This window comes from Ammospiza caudacuta, chromosome 31 (genome assembly GCF_027887145.1).
Source record: "Ammospiza caudacuta isolate bAmmCau1 chromosome 31, bAmmCau1.pri, whole genome shotgun sequence".
NCBI classification, from domain to species: Eukaryota; Metazoa; Chordata; class Aves; order Passeriformes; family Passerellidae; genus Ammospiza; species Ammospiza caudacuta.
Window position 1 is genome coordinate 2,755,684 of NC_080623.1, and position 18,635 is coordinate 2,774,318.

An 18,635-nucleotide genomic window follows, 5' to 3' on the forward strand; every position below is an offset into this window, starting at 1 on the left:
CTCTGTCGTCTTTCACTTCTGAGTCACAGAGGGAAGTCACCGGTGAATTTTGTGCACTTTCACTTTAACACTAAACCTGCTTTTGCTCGGTTTTTCAGCGACCCAAAACACTTCCTAACACCATTCCAGAGCTGACGTGATGCACGGGGAATTCGGGGGGGGTGGATGTGTGTGTGTAACAAACCCCCCCCTCCACAGCACACCCATTCCACAAACAGAACCGGCACCAGCACTTCCAGCACCAAATCCCACCCGGGACCCCCAAACTGACCACCGGGGTGGGAGCAGCTTGAAGGGGGGGGTGGGGGGCAGCCGGTTCTTTCCCGGTGGGACCGGAGCGGCCATGCGGACACGCGGGCAGCGAGGCAAATGGCGGGGAAGCCACGTCAGCGCTGCAATGCAGCTGCGGCGGATGCTGCAACCGAGCCAGCGCCGGTTGTTGGGCTCGGCTGCCCCGGTGACCCCGGGGTGGGGTGGGGTGGGGATGCGGAGCCCCCTTTTCTCCTCCCCCCCCCAACCCAGCAGCGTGTGCTGCCGAAGTGGCCGCTGGGTTTTCCGCAAAGCTCTTGGCAAAACAGGAAGGGGATTATTGGGTGCAAATAGCTCCGCGGATTAAGTGGGGGCTGGGGATGCCCCCCCCCCATCCCATCCCCCCGGTGCTCTCCGTGGCACGGAGCTGCTCCATGCTGGGGGGCACGGTTGGACGCCCCCCGTTTTATGGCGCTCACGGTGGTGCCGCCGACATGGCTGAGAAAAACCCCACCCTGAAAACCGGGGTCCATCCTCCCCCTCACCCCAAAATGTGCGAACCCCGCGGGGGGAGCCCGGACCCCCCCATGGCGGTGGGACCCAGGGGTACAGATGGGCCGGGGGGTGCTGAGTGGGGGGGCTGCTCAGGCTGCAGATGGTCTGGGAGGGACCCCCGGGGTGCAAATAATCCTGGGTGGGGGGAGAGCGGTGCAGATGGGGCAGGGATAGGAGTGGGGAGGGGGGGGGTCTGCAAGGAGAAGCCGATTAACAACGCGGGGACGGCGGGGACCGACACCGGGCGCGGCAGCACGTGCGGCCGCCGCTCCCCCCCACCCCCGCTCCATGTCGCAGTTTTCCTCCGCAGCGGAGCCGCACCGGGCGGGAGGGGCGGCGGAAGAGGGGGGGGGGGACGGGCGGGAACGGCTGTGCCCCCCCATTCTACGCCCCAAACGCGTTATCGGGGGGACAGAGCACCATAGGCGGGTCAGACCCCCCCGCACCCCGCTCTCCAAGCTGTGGGGGGGTGAAGGGCCCTGCACCCCACGGCGGGAGGGTCCCCGTTTCTACCCCCCCCGAGAAAGCCCCGCAGCGCGGAGGGCGGAGGAGGCGGAGCGCGCCACTCGTCTCAGCCAATCAGTGATGCGATGGTGTTGATGGATGGGTTTTGCCGCCAATAGGAGCGCGGGGCGGGGGCGCTCGGCCCGCCCCCCGGGCCGGTATATATGGGGGCGCCCGGGGGCGGCGGTAGCTGGTACTTGCGTCGATTCCTTGCTTGTCGGGACGAGTAACCGAGCCGCAGCCATGGTGAGGGGAAGGCGCTGCAAAATCCCGGGGGATGGGCCCGGGCCATGGAGGGGGAGAGGAGGAGCGTGGATGGGTCTGGGGGCGTGGGGGATTGGGGGAAATGGGTGCGTAAGGGGAGGTGAGGAGAGGAGGAGGAAGGAGTGGCGGGGGGGGGGGGTAGATTTCGGGGGCAGGGAAATAAAATAAAGCAGAGGGGTAAAACGGTGGGGGGCACCATGTCGGGAAGTTTGGAGGGGATGGGGGGTACGGATGGGGACGTGGGTGGGTAGAGGAGGGGATGGGGGTGTTGAGCAGGGGTAGAGGATGAGGTCCTTAATGGAGGGAGTATCACTTGGGGAGCGAGGGTGGGGGGGTCACGGCGCTCTTGCGGTGGTCGCACGTGGTCTCCGGTAGCCCACCGCTGGGGGCGGGGTCAGCCCGACCGTTACCGTTCCCGCGCGCGGGAAGGCGCGCGGCAGGGGCACAGCCCCGCCCCTCGCCCTGGGCACAGCCCCGCCCCCCCATACCCGCCCTTCCCCCCTAAACCCATCCTAAACCCACCCCCCCACACAACCTCACTCTGCCCCGAAACACAAAATTCCATTTTTCCCCCCCACCCGAGCCGGTGATCCCCATCCCCCTCCATGGCTCATGGGGGTCACCCTCCGCTCCAGACCCCCCCAAACCACGGGCTCCCCCCGGCCCGGGCGGGAGGAACGCGGGGAGCAGGTGGGGAATGTGCAGGGAGCGGCCGGGAATGTGCGCGACCCTCCGGGGCTGACGCCACCGGCCCATCCCCGCCGATTCGGGTCAGCTGCTGCAGCGCTCAGCTTCCTCTTCCTCCTCCTCCTCCTCCTCCTCCAGACCTCGCCCTGCCCATGCTGCCCGGCTGGAAAATGTCCTCCCCGGGCGCCATTTGGGAGCAGATGGTGGCAGCTGCGGGGTGGTGGCATCCCCACAGGTGGCTGCGGTCTGTTCCCAAACACGGATGTCACCCTACAGATCGCTCCTCGGATCTTGGGTGGCCACAGCAGAGCTCAGCCACTCATTGGGGTGATAGTAGGGCACAAGTGGTGTTTGGGGGTGCTGAGCTTGAGGTCCTGTGAGATCTCTTCATCCCACCGAAGGCAGGGTCGTAGCTGCCGGGAGGGGCAGGATAGGAGCGTCGGAGCTGAGCACGCTGAGATGTTCCCTGGGATGTGGGGGTGTCCCTGCACAGGGGGCTTCAGTGTCCCTGTCTCATTGGGGATTGGGAGTAGTGGGGAGCAGCATTAACCCTGAGGAACCCCAATTTGCGGCTCTGTGGGGTGTGCAGGGTGAAGGGCACCAACTGGTGCAGGGTCTCAGCTCCCGGGGAAGGGGCAGCAGGATGGCACCACCAAAGCTGAGCCCAACGGGAGCACCTGGGGCAGGATCTGCCTCCATCCAGCCTTGAGGAGGGACCCTTCCCAGCCCGGTGGGTGCTGAGGGGGGACAAGAGGGGTGACCCAACGCCGTGTGCCCCCGCAGCGCGAGTGCATCTCCATCCACGTGGGCCAAGCGGGCGTGCAGATCGGCAATGCGTGCTGGGAGCTGTACTGCCTGGAGCACGGCATCCAGCCCGACGGGCAGATGCCCAGCGACAAGACCATCGGCGGGGGGGACGACTCGTTCAACACCTTCTTCAGCGAGACGGGCGCCGGCAAGCACGTGCCCCGGGCCGTGTTCGTGGACCTGGAGCCCACGGTGATCGGTGAGCGCGCGGGGGGCGGCCGGCGGGCGGGGCGGGGCGGGCGCTGGCGGCGGGCGCCGGCTGCTAACGGGGCCCGGGGCTGTCCCCGCAGACGAGGTGCGCACGGGCACGTACCGGCAGCTCTTCCACCCCGAGCAGCTGATCACGGGCAAGGAGGATGCGGCCAACAACTACGCCCGCGGGCACTACACCATCGGCAAGGAGATCATCGACCTGGTGCTCGACCGCATCCGCAAGCTGGTAGGGGCGCTGGGGGGGCTCGTGGGGTGGGTTTGTCCCTGCGGGGGATGTGGGGACAAAGGGAAGCTCCTGGTGTGCCTGGGCAGGTCCTTCTCAGCCCATCAGCACTTTAGGGCAGAGTTGTGCCAGGAGGGATCAGCCCTGGGTTGTGACAGGAGAGACTTCATACCTTCCTGGTGACCCCAGTTGTGCCTCCAGGATCTGGATGGATTTGTTGTGTCAGCCTGCAGCACATCGTGGCTCCCTATGGGGTCTGGATGCTCTCAGTGATCAGGATCAGCCCCTTGCCTTCCCCTTGATTTGGATCCCTTTACTCAAGGCTCTGCAACCCCACCAGCACAGGATGTTCACCTTGAGCTTGGCATGTTCCAGGGGTGTGATGGGGCTTGTGGGATTCTGTGTCATTTCAATCCCTGGAAAAAACCTTATTTTACCCCTTTTTAAGGTCATGTGAGGTTTCTCCTTGATCTGGATGCTGATCCTGCTTGACCAACTGCTTATGAGCAGCTGTGCTGATTATTTAACTCTTGCTGGGGCAGCTCTTGTGGATTGCCCCTTCCCCCAAGCAGATTGCCAGGGTCATAGGAGGCAGCAGCTGAAGGGAGGGGGCAGGAAGGGGTCCCTTCTCCTGAGGGCAGGTTATGCCGGATCACAGGGTGCTGTGGCTGGAAGTGGAATGGACAGCGGTGCCCCAAAATTCTGAAATCCTTGTGGGAAATAATGTGTCTTCCTGGGCAAGTCAGCAACTTCAGTAGCAGCTGAAGTTCAGAATTCCTGACAGTTTGGTCTTGTTTTCCCCTTCCCAACCTCTCAGGCTGACCAGTGCACAGGGCTGCAGGGCTTCCTGGTGTTCCACAGCTTTGGCGGTGGCACCGGCTCTGGCTTCACCTCCCTGCTCATGGAGCGCCTCTCTGTCGACTACGGCAAGAAGTCCAAGCTGGAGTTCTCCATCTACCCAGCCCCGCAGGTGTCCACAGCCGTGGTGGAGCCCTACAACTCCATCCTGACCACCCACACCACCCTGGAGCACTCCGACTGCGCCTTCATGGTGGACAACGAGGCCATCTACGACATCTGCCGCCGCAACCTGGACATCGAGCGCCCGACCTACACCAACCTGAACCGCCTCATCAGCCAGATCGTGTCCTCCATCACGGCCTCTCTGCGCTTTGACGGAGCCCTGAACGTCGACCTGACAGAATTCCAGACCAACCTGGTGCCCTACCCCCGCATCCACTTCCCTCTGGCCACCTACGCCCCGGTTATCTCTGCTGAGAAGGCTTATCACGAGCAGCTCTCGGTGGCCGAGATCACCAACGCCTGCTTTGAGCCGGCCAACCAGATGGTCAAGTGTGACCCTCGGCACGGCAAGTACATGGCGTGCTGCCTGCTGTACCGCGGGGACGTGGTGCCCAAGGATGTCAACGCCGCCATCGCCACCATCAAAACCAAGCGTAGCATCCAGTTTGTGGACTGGTGCCCCACTGGTTTCAAGGTGGGCATCAACTACCAGCCTCCCACGGTGGTGCCCGGGGGCGACCTGGCCAAGGTGCAGAGGGCTGTGTGCATGCTGAGCAACACCACGGCCATCGCCGAGGCCTGGGCCCGCCTGGACCACAAGTTTGACCTGATGTACGCCAAGAGGGCCTTTGTGCACTGGTACGTGGGGGAGGGCATGGAGGAGGGCGAGTTCTCGGAGGCCCGTGAGGATATGGCAGCCCTGGAGAAGGATTATGAGGAGGTGGGGGTGGATTCTGTGGAAGGGGAGGGAGAGGAGGAAGGGGAGGAATACTAAACTGAGTTCCTTCTGTCGCTGTCGCATGTCCACGAAATGTCTGCTTCAAACACTTGAGCTTCCTTGTGCACTGCGTGGGGTTCGGCTCCGTGGGCTCGGCCAGGGATGTGCTGCCCTCTCGGATGTGATCATGCAGATTTTCCATGTGTCTGTGATTTTACCGTGTCTGTGAATAAAAGGCTTTAAGAGAAGCTACGCTGTGTCGGATACAAACCCTCTGTGTCAGTGCCCGCTCTCACCCGGGCTGGCTGGCCCCGTCCCATGGGAACAGACTGTCCCTATTGTCTGTGCCCAGTCGGGCAGCTGGCATGGTACCGCTGTTACCCGAGCTGCCCAGCAGGGCTGGGGGGGGGGTGATGCCCCCACATCCGCTGGGTTCCACAGGGTGGGGCCTCACCCTGAATGCTGCTGCGCTCCTTCATGTGCTGCCTATAAGCGGGGCCGTGCCCTGCCGGGTGCCCCCTGCGCTCGGCAGCTCAGCCCTGCCCCCCTCCGTGATTAACACACCCGGGATTATCCCCGGCCCGGGATTAGCTCCATCCCTGCTCCTAATTCCGGTGGCTGCACTGGGGCCATCGGCGGGCGGGCTCCGCCAATCAGCGCGCGGCGCGCCGCACTTCAGCCAATGAGCTCCGCCTCATTCAAGTCTCTTAGCCAATAGGCGACAGGGGGCGCGGCCTGCCTGGCCGTTCATCCCGTGAGGGAGCGGATGCTTTGTAGCGCGTAGGGGGCGGGGCCACGGGAGGGGCGGGGCCTCAACGGCGGCGCTGGGCTGGACCCGGCGGGCTCCGAGCGGCGTTACCGGAACGGTACCGGAGCGGCTGGAGCGGCGTGGCGGTATCGGCCTTGCCGTCCGGCCCTGCCTCTGCCCGGCCCTGCCATGCTGGCCGCAGAATGGCCCCTGTGGAGCAGGACGTGCTGGCCGTGCGGGAGCAGCTCTTCCACGAGAGGGTCCGCGAGTGCATCGTGAGTGTCCGGGGGCGGCGGGGAAAGGGATCGGAGTGGCGGGGAGAGACGGGAGGGTGGCTTGGAGCTCGCAGCTCTCCATGGGACCGTCGGGATCGCACGGCTGTGGCAGGGCTCCACACCCCGCTCTTATCGGGGCCAGAGCCGCCGCGGCCGCGTGTGCCCAACAGATATCGGGGTGCCAGGGCTGGACCCTCCTGAGCTCCTGCCGCGACCCCTCTGCCGGTTCCAGCAGTCCCAGCCGCGCTCCCGTCGTGCTGGGAGGGCTGGGAGCGCTGTGGTGGTGTCAGAGCCGGCCCAGCCCTGTGCCAGGCTCCTGGCTCTGTCCTTGTCCCCAGGCCAGCAGGACCCTACAGAGCCCCTAAACCTCGGACACAGCTGGGTTTGCTCCTCTGCTCAGGGATGGGGGTGACCTGGATGTCCCGGTCCTGGCATCTCCCAGGGGCCTTGGGGGTGCTGTGGACACGGCAACCAAGGGGGCTGTGACCAGCAGTGCCAAGGCCACCTTGGCACAGCCACATTTGGTGCCTACAGGGCAGAGCTGGTGGCCCTGGAGCCCCCAGACCTCCATCTTGGGGTGCTACATCTCAGCCAGGAGCTCCTGGTTTGGCAGACAAAACTTACTCAGCCCAACTTCACTGAGTAGAGGAGGAGTTGGGGGTCCCCCCACCAGGCAGAGCATCGGTTTGTGGGGTACAGCCCATGGCAGGAGGGAATCTGTGGCCTGAGACCCTTCACTGGGTGGGAGCAGGAGCAGAAGGACCTGCTGGGTGCTGCCCTTCTGGGAGTGCAGAGCTGGACCAGCTGTGGGGGCTCCCTGTACCCCACTGGCACATCCTGGGCACCCTCAGGTGGGCTCAGAGCACCCCTAGGCAGGCAGGAGGGAGGTGCCACAGCTGCTTCCCGCTGCACCTGTGCCAAGGTGGAGGATTCAGGCGACCTTTCCTCATCCTGCCGCGTTCCCAGAGGGATGAAAGGTCGCCGTGTTCCCTGAACATCGCCTGCGCTGGCCTGACCTCGGCGTTCCAGCGGGGGCAGCAGGGACGCCGCAGATGTCCTTGGCTCCTGACTCAAGGCTGTCCTCGTGGCTCTGCCAGCAAGGCCAGGGCTGTGGGATCCAGCAGATCAGGGATGTCCCACGGGGTCACAGATTTGCCAGCACAGGCTGATCTTGGGTGGGTTTTCAGCTCCCTCACCCTGGTCTGGGTGCTGTGCCAGCTTGTGGGCACCCATGTGTGAGCCCTGGGTGCAGTGCCCATTGAACAGAAAGGTCTGAGCACACCAGTGGGGTGGAACCAGGAGTGGAAAAACAAATAGGGTGGAGCTGACAAGCCCCAGGGCTGGCAGCATCCTCTCAGGGCATGCCCACACTCCTGTGCCCACAGATCTGTGCCCTGCTCTTTGCCAGCCTCTACATCCTCTGCCACTTCATCATAACCCACTTTAAGAAGCACACGGATTTCACAGCAGGTAAGGGAGTGGGAGCTGCCAGAGCCAGGCAGCCCTCAAGAGCCAAATTCATCCTCTGAGGGTTCTTCCTCTTCCTCATTGCTTTTGGCCTCCCCCAGCACCCCCAGTCCCACCATTAATGTGACACCAATTGCTGCCCTAGGTGGGAGCAAAGCCAGAATTCCCTGGGAGGATTTCTGCAGCATTTGGAGAGGGGAGAACTTGGGCAGGGGGAGGCAGTGATGCTTTGGGCAGCCCTGCCTGTCCCCCAGCCCTTTGGTTTGGGATTTTGTCCCCACAGTTCACGATGACGAGGACGCTGCTGTCAACAGGATTGCGTGAGTTCCTGTTTGTCCCCTTCCTCATCCCCTTCCTCAGCCAGGACACCATGTCCTGTGTGCTGGGGGGTAAAACTGGGCTGTGACAGCCAGAGGGACCCTGACCCAGAGTGATTCTTGTCCCTGTGGCAGGTTGGGGCTCTGTACCTTCACCCTGGCTGTGGCACTGGGTGCTGTCCTGCTCCTGCCCTTCTCCATCATCAGCAACGAGGTGCTGCTCTCCTTCCCCCAGAATTACTACATCCAGTGGCTGAACGGCTCCCTCATCCATGGTGGGTGACCCTGGGGTGTCCCCAAAATCTGTGGGGTTAGCATTGCCCTGCCTGGGAGCTCACCCCATGCTGTCCCCCCTCTTCCAGGCCTCTGGAATTTGGTTTTCCTCTTCTCCAACATGTCCCTGGTCTTCCTCATGCCCTTTGCCTACTTCTTCACCGAGTCAGAGGGGTTTGCAGGATCCAAGAAGGTAGGTGATCCTGCACTTGTCCCCCTCCCTGTCCCCCCTTTTGTGACTCTCTGCTAACCCAGCTCCTGCAGGGCATCATGGCCAGGGTGTACGAGACCTCAGTGGTGCTGCTGCTGCTGACCCTGCTGGTGCTGGGCATGGTCTGGGTGGCCTCTGCCATCGTGGGCAACGACGCTGCCAGTCGCCAGTCACTCTACGGTGGGTGAGCTGGGCTCTAGACCCTGGCACTGAGTGGAACAAGGGGTTTCTGGTGCCACTGGCCTGATCCTGCTGTCTCTGCAGATCTCTGGGAATATTACCTGCCCTACCTCTACTCCTGCATCTCGCTTTTTGGTGTCCTGCTGCTGCTGTGTAAGTTGTGTCCTCACGAGGCTCTGCTCCATCCAAATGGGGTCTGGAGGGGTCATGGCTCATGGCCGAAGTCTCCAGGATCCTTCTGAGGGTGTGAGGAGGGGTAGGATGATGGGACACCTCCTGTTCAGCCTCTCCTCCCACCACAGTGTGCACCCCCTTTGGCCTCTCCACCATGTTCACTGTCACTGGGAAGCTGCTGGTGAAACCCCGGGTAAGGTGTCACCCCACAATCCCTCTGCCCCACATTTGGGGGTGACTGTCCCCAGGGCTGCCATCCACACAGCCCAGCAGCCACTCACAGGCTCCTCACCCACCCTTGCAGCTCCTGGAGGACCTGGATGAGCAGCTGAGCTGCACAAGGTTTGAGGAAGCCGCTGTGTCCCACAGGATCCGCTCTGGTGGGTGCTGCTGCTTGGCAAAGGGGGCACGGGGTGCATTGGGGGACCCTCTACCCCACCTCATCCCTCCTGAGCCCCTTGGGTCTCTCCCCAGCAGGCAAAGCTTCCTGCTGGCTGAATCTGGACATGGAGATGCTGCGGGAGCAATTCTTTGCCATCCGGAGCAAGAGGAGGAAGTTGGGTGAGGAGCCTGGGCAGGGGAAGGGGACACTGGGTGCCCTCCAGCCTGGCACTGGGAGAACTGGGCACTGGAAATCCATGGAGGGAGATGGGCTGGGGGCTGGCGCCCCCCATCCTGCCCCCTCAATCTCCTGCCCTGTGCCGCCCTCTCACCTGGGCACCTCCTCCCCACAGAGCTGCGGCACCGAGCATCGCCCTGGCAGAGGAACCTGGGCTACCCCCTGGCCATGCTGGGCCTCCTGGCACTCACAGTGAGTTCAGGGCTCTCAGAGGAGCTGGGGGTGGTGTCCCCATCCTCAGCACCACCCTCACTCCCTCCCTGCTCCTCCCAGGGCATCTCTGTGCTCATTGTCTGCTTCCACGTCCTGGAGCTGCTGCTGGACGATGCTGCCATGCCAAGGGGCATCCAGGTACCCACCGACAAGGAGCATCCCCCTACCCACCTGGGGGCATGGCACAGCTCAGGGTGGTGTGCCTGGCAGCTCTGGGGACCATTCCTCCCCAGCCTGCTCCCTCCTCTTCCTGCAGGATGCGTCCCTGGGCCAGGTTTCCTTCTCCATCTTTGGTTCCTTTGGAGCTGCGCTGCAGGTCGTGCTCATTTTGTATCCTTCAGGCGGGCACTTTGTCCCCAGCCATGTCCCCTGTGTCCCCAACATTATTCCCAGTGCCAGCCCATCCTGTTTTCCTCCTTAACACTCTTTGCAGCTACCTAATGCTCTCCTCTGTCGTGGGCTTCTACAGCTCCCCCCTGTTCACTCGGCTGCTGCCAGAGAGGCAGGGCACCCCCCTCACCAAGGTGGGAGCAGCAGGGTGGGGCTGGGGGGCTCCTGTGGGGGTGCAAGACCCTTTCCCTACTCTGTGTGTCCCTCCCACATGGGAGGACAGTGCCAGGACCCCTCTGTGGTTCCCTGGCATCTGGAAAGTTCCTTCCCCAAACCTCCTCCTTCTCCCCAGATCATTGGGAACTGTGTCTCCTTGCTGGTGCTCAGCTCAGCCCTGCCTGTCTTCTCCAGGACACTGGGTGAGCTCCCAGAGGGATCAGGGTGATGCCTGCATGGGGGTGACCCCAAAATGGGGGTGCCCTGACCAATGTACCCCCACCCTGTGCAGGCATCACCCGTTTTGACCTCCTGGGGGATTTTGGCCGCTTCAACTGGTTGGGGAACTTCTACATTGTCTTCCTGTACAACATGGGCTTTGCTGGGCTCACCACGCTGTGCCTGGTCAAAAGGGTCTCCTGGGCAGTGCAGGCCGAGCTCATCCGTGCCTTTGGTGAGGACATGGGGACACAGGGGTGGCTGCTGGGGTGTCCCCTGTGCCCCAGCCTGGCTCTCACACTCTCCCCGTGTCCAGGTCTGCACAAGCTGCCGCTGCCCGTGACACGCTGCAGGACCCACAGCAAGCCCTGCTAGGGCTGGGGGACAGCGGGGGACAGGGAGGTGTCCCCCTCCTCTCTCCTCACTGTGGTGGCCACCAGGGTGGCCGCCAGCCCCAGAGCTGGCCCTGACAGCGCCTGGAGCCTCAGGGACATCAGAGCCCCTCAGGGAAAGCTGAGACACCTTTAGGGTCGCCCCCCCTGCTCTGTCTCAGCTCTTGTGCTGCTGAGCCTTGGCCTTGAGCCACGTCCCCAAGGGGTGTGGGGTCCCCCCCGAGGCTGTGCTGGCTGCAGCCCCCCCCCCCACCCTCCATTTACATACCTCGTGCAACAATGGCTGGGACCCCCCCACCGACCCCGACCTCCCCTGGCTGCTCCCTGGGGTCTGGTTGAGTTTTAAATGCTGCCCCACCTGTCCTGTGCCCGGAGCCACTCCACACCCCACCCCTGTGTCACTCTGGGGCTGCAGGGGGACACTGGTTGTCCCCTGCCCACCTGAGGCCTTTGGGGGTCCCTAATGGGGAGGCTTGGGGTGCAGGGGACAATCCCCCCTTCTCCAGCTCCTCATGTGTATGTTGGGTCTGTTACAACAGAAATTGTTTGGAGAAATAAATAATGACTGGTTTTTATATAAAAATATTGGGGTTTTATTCCTCCCAAGGGCAGGGCTGAGTAGGAAAGGGGCAGGGGTGGGGTGTCCCTGCCTTGGAGGGGGGGTCACAGTCCTGCCCCTCCTTATGGGCCCTATGGGGACATAATTAACCCTCTTCCTGCTTGGGGTTAATGAGCTTCTTCCAGGCAGGGCTGCAAGCGAGGGCAACTCCTTGCCTGCTGACCTCGGGGGTGTTGGGGGGCTTCAGGAGGCTTTGGGGTACGGGCTGAGCTCCCCCACATGAGGGGCAAAGCAGAGGCTTCACCTCCTGGCACCGAGGGTCATGCAGCCGGAACGGAAACTGCCCCGGGAACCGGGGGAACCGGGGGAACCGGCCCCCCACCCATCCTGCCCCGCCTGGGGCCGAGCCAGGCCGCCCCCCGCCCCTCCATGGCAGGGCTGGGGGGCCCAGGCCCCCCCTGGCCGCCCCCCCCGGCTTGGGGCCGAGCAGGAAGCGCAGGAAACCTGGTTTATATTGCAGGAAATGAGGCCATCGGTGCCCGCGATTTCCCCGCGACCTGCTCCCCTCCCAGTCACCCCGGGCTGGCACCGGGGCTGCGGGGGAGCTGGGAGGGGACCGGGACCCCCCCCTCCGACCCATTCCCGACCTTCCGCGACCCCGCTGCTGCCTCCTGTCCTCCCCGGAGCCCGCAGTGCCCTTGGGTGCTCTGCCGGTAGCGCTGGGGGCGCGGTCCCGGTGCCGGTCCGGGGGTGCCCATGGCACTGTCGGAGCCCGGTGCCAGTCCCGGAGCAGCCCAGCCCCGTCCGCGGCGGTACCCGGACCCCTGGCACAGCCCCGGTGCCGCTCCGGGGGTGCCCCGGTCCCGTTACGGGAGTGCCCCGGTGCCGTTCCGGGGGTGCCCCGGTGCCGGGGCGCGGCGGGGCCGGCCGGGGCAGGGCAGCCCGGTGGGGGCGGCCCCGGGGGATGTGGCCGCCGCTGCCGCCGCTCCCGGGGGCCGGCTCCGAGGCGGGGCCCCACGGGGCTGCCCAGCGCCGGAGCCGAGCGGCCGCGGTGGGGGCAGCCCGGCCGGGGCGGCGCACGGTGCCGATCAGCACCCAAGGCAGCCGGTACCGGGGGCTGGGCCAGGAACGGGGACCGGAACCGTGGGTCGGACAGAACAGAGGGGACCGGGGTAGTGCCAGGGAGCGGGTCCCGGGAGCGGGGCTGTGCCAAGGGGACGGAGCAGGTGCGGACACCGGCGGCACTGCCTTAGAATAGGGAGGATCCTCGGTGCAAGGGAGAGCGGGAGAAGGACCGGGACGGGGAGTGAGGGGTCCCCGGTCCCAGCAGGCGGTGACAGGAGAGGTGCCAGGACCAGAATCGCGGCGTTCGGATGGGATAAGGGAGGGTTCCGGTACCGGAGAGCAGCGCAGGGACCGCGGAGAGGAGGCGGCACCAGAACGCGGGATTTAGACGGGAACGGGGAGCAAGACCGGTGCCGGTCCCGGGGCAGCCTTAGGAACCGGTGGCAGTGCCAGGGCCGTGCCCGGAGCTGGATGCCGGTGCCCGGTGCTGACACACCGTTCCGCGAGGGTTTTCCCTAAGGCTGGGGCTGTGTCGGGACCGGGGTGCAGGCGAGGGGGTGCTGACACCGTGGGCGCGCAACCGGCGGCGCTCCGAGTGGGTGGCGGCACCGGCGGGGGGGTACCGGGGGGGTGGTCAGTCGTCCCGAGCGGCCACGGATCCCGCAGCAGCGCCGGGACCGTGGGTGTGAGAAGGAAACGGCGCCGACCCGCCCCTGGCACCGCGACCAACTAAAAGCCCCGGGGCCACCGCACCGGGACCATGCCCGCCCCGGCCGCCCGTTCCCCCGGTGACTGAGCGGGAGCCGCGGAGGCAGCGGGGCCCGGCGGGCGGGATGCCCCGGTGGAGGCCGCTCGCCCTCGTTCTGCTCGGGCTCGCCGCCTCCCTGCTGGCCGCGCCGGTGCTGGGCTGCGGCCCCGGTCGGGGCCCGGTGGGGCGGCGGCGGCTGGGGCGGCGGCAGCTCTCGCCTCTGCTCTACAAGCAGTTCGTGCCCAACGTGCCCGAGCAGACGCTGGGGGCGAGCGGGAAGGCGGAGGGCAAAGTGCTGCGGGGCTCGGAGCGCTTCAGGGAGCTGGTGCCCAACTACAACCCCGACATCATCTTCAAGGACGAGGAGAACACGGGGGCGGACCGGCTCATGACCGAGGTGGGGGCTGCGCCCGGCCCGGCCCGGTCCGGCCTCGCTCCCGGGGGCGCGGGGGCGTGGGGGGCGGCGGGGGGATGGGCGGGATCACAGCGACCCTCGACGGGGCCCGTGGACATTTCTCAGTCGGCACCGACGCGCTCAGGGGCTCACGGAGCTTTGCCGGTCGCCACCGATGCTCTCCAAGGCGCGCCGATCATGCCCGGGCTCACGGATCCTCCCGGGTGGCACCGATCCTCCCGGGGCGCAGGGTCGCTCCCGGTGCCGTACCCCGGTACCTCGCCCCGGTGCCCTGCTCCCTTCCATGGCAGCGGCGCGGCAGCACCGGAGCCCCGGGACGAGGCGGGACCGTCGGGGATTAACGGACGGGGCGGCACCGGGGGCACCGGCGGTACCGGCGGCTCCGCTCCCCCAGCGCCCCAACGGCAGAGCGGAGGGGGAGGCCCCGGTACCCTTCTCTCTGCGCGGGGGGAAACCGGGGCGGCGGGAGCCCGGGACGCGCCGCGAGCCCGCCGGGATGCTCACGGTTGCCATGGCGAGGGGCGGCCCCGCGGTCGCCATGGCGACGGGGGATGCTGAGAGTGGTCCAGGCGGCGCCGGCAGCTCCCGCGAGCCGGGACGGCGGAGGCGGCGGGGCCGGGGCGGCGGAGCCGCGGGCACGGAGCCGGCCCGGGCTGCGGGTGTCTGAAAGGGCCCTTTGTGGCCGCGGCGGCATTCCCGGGGCCTGAGGTCAGCTCCGGGCTGGAAGGCGCCTATTGTGGCCGGGCCGGGCCGGGCCGGGCCGAGCGCATTCCTGCCCCCCCTCCCGGCACGGCCGGGCCCGCGCCCCGCACTCCGCCCCCGCGGCCCCGCGCTCCCGGAGCCGCTTTGTTGAACGGGGGAGGCGGGGGGGACACTGGGGCACTGAGGGACGCTGTGACATCAGCAAATGCGGGGGGGGACAGGGGCGGCTCCGACCCCTGCACCCCAATGCTGATGGGGAGAGGCACCCCGGAACCGCCCCGCTCTCCGTCAGCCCAGATTTGGGGCTGGTTCAGGGTCAGCCGCCCCCAGCTCTGCCTCACAGCCCCCTCAGCAGGTTAATCAGTCACAGCGGTGGCCGCGGGGAAGGTGACACCGTCGCGGTGCCCGTCCCGCTCCCGTGCCCGTTGTGCCCGGCTGAGCAGAGCAGCTCCATCACGGGACCCCGTTAAAGTTCAACCCGCACCCAGCCACGGGGGCAGCTTGGCCGTGACCCTCTGTGCACCCCGGGTGGGGGCAGCCCCTTTGGGGACAGCCGTGGTGTCTGTCTGTCTGTCTGTCACGCCGAGGGTGACACCGGTGTCCCCACAGCGCTGCAAGGAGCGGGTGAACTCGCTGGCCATCGCCGTGATGAACATGTGGCCGGGGGTGAAGCTGAGGGTGACGGAGGGCTGGGATGAAGATGGGCACCACCTCCCCGACTCGCTGCACTACGAGGGCAGAGCTCTGGACATCACCACGTCCGACCGTGACCGCCACAAGTACGGCATGCTGGCACGGCTGGCCGTAGAGGCCGGCTTCGACTGGGTCTACTACGAGTCCAAGGCGCACATCCACGTCTCTGTCAAAGCAGGTACCAGCAGAAGGGGCTGCCAGCAGGGCAGGGGGCTGTAATTCCCAAAAACATCCCAGCCCACAGCCCCTGCTGCTCCCCCTTGATGTCCTGGATCCGTGTGGGATTATTGCTTGGTTGGTGTCAGCCAAAACCCAGCTCGTTCTGGCCCCCTGATTGGCAAAATCCTCACTTTCCCCTCTAAATTTTGGCCAGATGGAGACAAAATTGTGGTTCAGCTCCTGTCCCCCACCAGGCAGGGGGTTGTAATTCCCATAAATATCGCAGCCCGCAGCCCTGCTGCTCCTCCTTGATGTCCTGGATCCATGTGGGATTATTGCTTGGTTGGTGTCAGTCCTAGCCTAGCTCCTCCTGGCCCTCTGATTGGCAAAATCCTCACTTTCCCCTCTAAATTTTGGCCAGATGGAGACAAAATTGTGGTTCAGCTCCTGGTGAGGGGAATAGCAATGCAGCCCCACAGCCCCACAGTCCCAGAGTTGCTCCAGTTGCCATCCAGCCCAGAAGTGCCAATTGACAGAAAGTGAAAATGGCCATAAATGTCACCGTTGGAGCCCGGAACAAAGGGCGTCAGTGCAGGGTGGACAAAGGGGCCCTGCAGCATTCAGGAGCTGCACGCAGGAAAAATCAAAATACCCCCTTTGTTCCTGGGGGCGCTTTGGGGGTCCGGCGCTCGCCGTTTCCCCTCTGGAGGTGGAGGTGACACCAAGTACTCTCTCCATCCTCCCAGATAACTCGCTGGCCGTCCGCACCGGTGGCTGCTTCCCCGGCCACGCCACGGTGACGCTGCAGAGCGGGGAGCACCGGGGCCTGGCCGAGCTGCGCCGCGGTGACCGGGTGCTGGGCGCCGAGCCGGGCGGGCGCCTGGTGCCCACCGAGGTGCTGCTCTTCCTGCACCGGGACCTGGGCCAGCGTGCCTCCTTCGTGGCCATCGAGACAGCCAGCCCAGCTCAGCGGCTGCTCCTCACCCCGTCCCACCTGGTGTTCACAGCTCGGGGAGAGGGGAACGGCTCCAGCACCTTCCTGCCCATCTTCGCCCGCCGCGTGCGCCCGGGCGACGCCGTGCTGGCCCACGGGGCCGGCGGGCAGGGGCTGCGCCCCACCAGGGTGCTGAGGGTCTCTCGGGAGGATGGAGTGGGGGTTTTTGCCCCCCTCACCTCTCAGGGCACTTTGCTGGTTAACGGGGTGCTGGCATCCTGCTATGCAGTGCTGGAGAGCCACCGCTGGGCACACAGAGCTTTCGCCCCTCTGCGCCTCTTCCACGGGCTCCTCTCGCTGCTGCCTGCCCACCCCGAGGTGGGCAACGGGACCGTGCCCGAGGTGGGCATGCACTGGTACTCCCGCCTGCTCTACCGGCTGGCCGGGGGCGTGCTGGGCCACGAGGCGCTGCAGCTTTAGGGGTGCCTGCCCCCCGTTTGTGCCAGGTGATGCCACACACAGTGGATGCCACAGCCCTGGGCATGGGGAGGAGGGATAGGGGTACCCCCAGTGCTGTGGGGAGGGTGGGGCTCAGCACTGCCGGGGGTATGGGGTGGCCCCTGTGCTGTGTCCTGGAGCCCCCCATGGCTGGGTCTCCATGCCCAGACCCCGCTGGTATTTATTGCTTCATTAACCACTGCACTGGGGTGGGCTTGGTGCCACAGCCAGGCAGCACCAGACCCTGCCCAGGAGAGTCAAACCCAGCTGGGAGGATGCCAAAAACACCCCAAGACTTTATTTACCACTGGGGTGGCTTTGGTGTCTGTCCAACCCCAGCCAGGCAGCACCAGACCCTGCCCAGGAGAGTCAAACCCAGCTGGGAAGATGCCAAAAACACCCCAAGACTTTATTAACCACTGAGGAGGGCTTGGTGCCTGTCACACCCCAGCCAGGGGGGTCAAAACTCCCCCTGGGGGCCAAATCCAGCTGGGGGGATGCCAAAAACAGCCCAAAACTTTATTAACCACTGGGGTGGGCTTGGTGCCTGTCAAACCTCAGCCAGGCAGCACCAGACCCTGCCCTGGGGGCCAAATCGAGCCAAAACCACCCAAAGACTGAGCAGTTGGCAGCAGTTCCTGCCTGTCCCCCTGCTCTGGGTCGGTCCCTGTCACCCACAGTGTCCCTGTCACCCACAGTGGGCACTGGGTGTCTGCCATGGGCACCCCGTGCCAGGTCCAACTCTAACCATGCTAACTGCTAACCCGCCCTGCTTGAGAGTTTTATTTTTCTATTTATAAATGGTAATATAAATGTCCCCCGTGCCTGCCTGCCCTGGCAGGGGGCAGCCTGCTTTTAACCACTTCAGTTTAAAAAAAAAAAAAAAAAAAAAAAAAAAAAAACCAAAAAAAATCAAAAGAAATACTACTATTTTATTGTTTGGGGAAATAAAGAAAGTTTATGGCCCTATTTCCTGTTGGAGCTGTGGTTGGGGAGTCTGGAGGGGCTGGAATTGATCATTCCACGGGGCTGGGGGTCCTGAGGGGTTGGAGCATCCCAGGGTCTGGGCTGGGGGTTTGAGATCCTGGGGCTCTGGGGGTCCCTGGTTCCTCTTGGACTTTCTGGCCCAACAGAAACAAAGAGTTATGGACAGTCCAGATACCTTTTTCTGGGCAAAATAAACCCGAAAAAGGACCTACATTAACAGAGGATTAATCCTTAAAAGCAACAGCCTGTTGCATATTCATACACCTCATACATGATGCATAAATTCCATCCAAACACAGGATTCTGTCTGGTCAGCATCAACTTCTTTCTCACAATCATAACAGCATGTTCCTGCCTAAGAAAGGTGGGAAGAAGTTCGTTTCTCCTGATAATGGAGCAATAAATTCTCTTTCTCTGAAAGATTTCAGTGTCCTCTGGCTACTATCTCACTGCGAGTCTTTTCTTTAGAAAAAAATATACTACATAGCATAGTTTCAATTTTAACATTATAACCTAAAACTATATTTATAAATGCACTACTTAAGAGAATTAATACAGCAAAACTTTCTAACACAACACATATAACATTAATTTGAATATATGTGAAAAGCCAAGGATAAAATCCGCATTTTTCACATAACCTAACACTATATTTAATGCACTACTTAAGAGAATTAATATAGCAAAACTTTCTGACACAACACATATAATATTCATTTGAATATTTGTGAGAAGCCAATCATAAAATCTGCATTTTTCACATCCTATATAGCATAGTTTCTATTTTAACATTATAACCTAAAACTATATATAACACACTACTTAAAAGAATTAATACAGCACAACTTTCTGACACAACACATATAATATTCATTTGAATATTTGCGAAAAGCCAATCATAAAATACACATTTTTTATAACCTAAAACTATATATAATGCACTACTTAAGAGAATTAATATAGCAAGACTTTCTGACATAACACATAAAGTGTTCATT

At 63.4% G+C, this 18,635-nt stretch overlaps 3 protein-coding genes across 6 annotated transcripts; all 3 read left to right on the plus strand.

Moving 5' to 3' along the window:
- Positions 1 to 1,493: 1,493 nt before the first annotated feature.
- On the plus strand, positions 1,494 to 5,475 carry TUBA1B (tubulin alpha 1b). Its single transcript, XM_058822171.1, has 4 exons — positions 1,494 to 1,554; positions 3,043 to 3,265; positions 3,357 to 3,505; positions 4,320 to 5,475. Exons 1-4 carry the CDS (start codon positions 1,552 to 1,554, stop codon positions 5,298 to 5,300), a joined length of 1,356 nt encoding a protein of 451 aa, XP_058678154.1. The 5' UTR covers positions 1,494 to 1,551; the 3' UTR covers positions 5,301 to 5,475.
- Positions 5,476 to 6,056: 581 nt separating this feature from the next.
- Positions 6,057 to 11,156, plus strand: LMBR1L (limb development membrane protein 1 like). Of its 4 annotated transcripts, none has more exons than XM_058822168.1 (17): positions 6,057 to 6,266; positions 7,652 to 7,736; positions 8,017 to 8,053; positions 8,186 to 8,325; positions 8,413 to 8,516; positions 8,588 to 8,714; positions 8,799 to 8,867; positions 9,017 to 9,081; positions 9,193 to 9,268; positions 9,363 to 9,449; positions 9,623 to 9,699; positions 9,781 to 9,858; positions 9,977 to 10,050; positions 10,154 to 10,244; positions 10,403 to 10,469; positions 10,559 to 10,720; positions 10,802 to 11,156. In XM_058822168.1, the coding sequence occupies exons 1-17, from the start codon at positions 6,195 to 6,197 to the stop codon at positions 10,858 to 10,860; spliced, it is 1,470 nt and encodes a 489-aa protein (XP_058678151.1). In that variant the 5' UTR covers positions 6,057 to 6,194; the 3' UTR covers positions 10,861 to 11,156. The 4 variants fall into 4 exon arrangements, with proteins under 4 accessions (XP_058678151.1, XP_058678152.1, XP_058678148.1 ...); XM_058822169.1 differs by having other exon boundaries at positions 9,366 to 9,449; XM_058822165.1 differs by having other exon boundaries at positions 10,559 to 11,156.
- A 2,042-nt stretch (positions 11,157 to 13,198) lies between these two features.
- DHH (desert hedgehog signaling molecule) lies at positions 13,199 to 16,660 on the plus strand. Its single transcript, XM_058822188.1, has 3 exons — positions 13,199 to 13,646; positions 14,976 to 15,237; positions 15,965 to 16,660. The coding sequence occupies exons 1-3, from the start codon at positions 13,335 to 13,337 to the stop codon at positions 16,630 to 16,632; spliced, it is 1,242 nt and encodes a 413-aa protein (XP_058678171.1). The 5' UTR covers positions 13,199 to 13,334; the 3' UTR covers positions 16,633 to 16,660.
- The last annotated feature ends 1,975 nt before the right edge of the window (positions 16,661 to 18,635 follow it).

Coding starts and splice junctions, on each gene's coding strand:
- TUBA1B (XM_058822171.1), top strand. Junction 3,266..3,356: donor CCTGGAGCCCACGGTGATCG/GTGAGCGCGCGG, acceptor CTGTCCCCGCAG/ACGAGGTGCGCACGGGCACG. Junction 3,506..4,319: donor TCGACCGCATCCGCAAGCTG/GTAGGGGCGCTG, acceptor CCAACCTCTCAG/GCTGACCAGTGCACAGGGCT.
- DHH (XM_058822188.1), top strand. CDS start 13,335: ATGCCCCGGTGGAGGCCGCTCGCCCTCGTTCTGCTCGGGCTCGCCGCC. Junction 13,647..14,975: donor CGGACCGGCTCATGACCGAG/GTGGGGGCTGCG, acceptor GTGTCCCCACAG/CGCTGCAAGGAGCGGGTGAA. Junction 15,238..15,964: donor CCACGTCTCTGTCAAAGCAG/GTACCAGCAGAA, acceptor CCATCCTCCCAG/ATAACTCGCTGGCCGTCCGC.
- LMBR1L (XM_058822165.1), top strand. CDS start 6,195: ATGGCCCCTGTGGAGCAGGACGTGCTGGCCGTGCGGGAGCAGCTCTTC. Junction 8,054..8,185: donor GCTGCTGTCAACAGGATTGC/GTGAGTTCCTGT, acceptor TCCCTGTGGCAG/GTTGGGGCTCTGTACCTTCA. Junction 9,082..9,192: donor AGCTGCTGGTGAAACCCCGG/GTAAGGTGTCAC, acceptor CCACCCTTGCAG/CTCCTGGAGGACCTGGATGA.